General features: G+C 41.9%; 1 protein-coding gene across 1 annotated transcript; it reads left to right on the top strand.

The window, feature by feature from the left end:
* Nucleotides 1–296: 296 nt before the first annotated feature.
* Nucleotides 297–1,182, top strand: LOC113770790 (expansin-A13-like). The gene is made up of 2 exons (XM_027315374.1): nucleotides 297–371; nucleotides 745–1,182. The coding sequence occupies exons 1-2, from the start codon at nucleotides 297–299 to the stop codon at nucleotides 1,180–1,182; spliced, it is 513 nt and encodes a 170-aa protein (XP_027171175.1).
* Nucleotides 1,183–1,688: the final 506 nt, after the last annotated feature.

The raw sequence follows: 1,688 nt of genomic DNA, 5'->3' as shown, positions 1-1,688 counted from the left end.
GATGAAGTTGCCATTGTGGCTCTGTTTCTCTTCTTCATTGGCGTAGAATTCCCGGACCAAATTAGGATAGTAATGCTTGGGCAACTGTAGAATATCCTTCCATCCAAGTCGCTTGAATGCTGTGGAGATCTTGTAGTGGTCGTCCACCTCCGGTGCCAAATATTTTTCAATAATGATTTCTTTGTCTAAACCACCCTCGTACCACTGTTGATTGTCGAGTGAAGCGAATCGCGTGGTATCATAGTCTGGGGACGGCTCGTCGCGGCTAGTAGACGCAGTCTCCTGGCGAGAGCGAGATGGGGACTGAGGTGAAGAGGATTCCTCAACTGGTGACTCCTCAGGTGAAGGAGTTCGTTCCTCGCTCGAAGAAGGTGTAGAGTATGAATACGAGTCCTTCTTGTGCGAGCCATAGTATTTTTGGGCATTAAATGCACATCAAATAAGTCGCTTTTTCTTCAAATGCACCTCCAATATCGATGTTGAAACTCGGTACCTCCTACAAACAAATGAAGAGCAAATTATCCGGTTGGCCACTAAACTTTTGCAATCGTCGAGTTTTGGTCACTCAACTATTAAAAGTCTGATTTTGGCCACTAAAGTTCATAAAAGTGAGACGCGAGGCCATTCTGTTAGATTTAGCCGTTAATTTCATCGATGTGTCTGTCCACACGATTTTCAATACAAAAGACAAGGACAATTTAGAACCTGAGAGTAGCATTCACGCTACTCTCCTCACTACCCTAGCTAGTCCGCTCCCACTGCCACTACTCCCCTTCTTCCTCCACCCCCTCCTCCTACACAGAGTGGAGATCCGCCAGAGCCACCTACTACACCGCCGCGGAACCGGGAGACCCGGTTGGTGGGGCTTGTGGTTATGGGGACCTGGAGAAAATGGGATACGGGAAAGCCACAGCTGCACTCAGTACAGTCCTGTTTGAAAAGGGTCAGATTTGTGGAGCTTGCTTTCAAGTTAGGTGTGTTGAGGACCTGAGATGGTGTATTCCTGGGACTTCCATTATTGTTACTGCGACTAACTTTTGTGCTCCGAATTATGGGTTTGAAGCTGATGGTGGAGGACATTGTAATTTCCCTAATGCACATTTTGTACTTCCCATTGAAGCTTTTGAGAAAATTGCCATTTGGAAAGCTACTAATATGCCCATTCAGTATCGCAGGTATTGAGTTTGTGTGCTTATTCTTTAGCTGAATTCTTCTTTTCTTTCCTGCTGTTTTTTTTTCTGAGCTAGAGTTACTCGTGTAATGGTATATTTGTAGCTGCATCTATTTTTCAGGCCTATTCTGTAAACAATTTTTTTTAATTTTATAAATAGTTGGTAAAGTAATCTTTATTAGCTTTATACAACAAGAAGAAAAAGGTCTATTTTCAACTTCCTAAATTGACCCTGCCTTTTGTATTGGAAATCGCGCAAACGGACACATCGATGAAGTTATCGGCTAAATCTAACAGAATGGTCTAGCATCTCGCTTTTATACATTTGAGTGACCAAAATCAGATTTTTAATAGTTGAGTGACCAAAACTCGACGATCGCAAAAGTTTAGTGGCCAACCGGATAATTTGCTCAACAAATGAAATATATATAATTAGTCAATTTCATCACACCAAAATTTAAGAAATTCATAAAAAATACACATTTACAATATTATTATTGGGTTGCCTTCCAACAAG

This window comes from Coffea eugenioides, chromosome 1 (assembly GCF_003713205.1).
Source record: "Coffea eugenioides isolate CCC68of chromosome 1, Ceug_1.0, whole genome shotgun sequence".
Lineage (NCBI taxonomy): Eukaryota > Viridiplantae > Streptophyta > Magnoliopsida > Gentianales > Rubiaceae > Coffea > Coffea eugenioides.
This window is presented reverse-complemented; position numbering and strand designations above follow the sequence as displayed.

What these genes read in the sequence shown, in the direction of transcription:
- LOC113770790 (XM_027315374.1), top strand. Translation starts at nt 297, where the DNA reads ATGGGGACTGAGGTGAAGAGGATTCCTCAACTGGTGACTCCTCAGGTG. An exon ending in TCGTTCCTCGCTCGAAGAAG is followed by an intron (nt 372 to 744) that starts GTGTAGAGTATG and finishes TCACTACCCTAG; the next exon opens with CTAGTCCGCTCCCACTGCCA.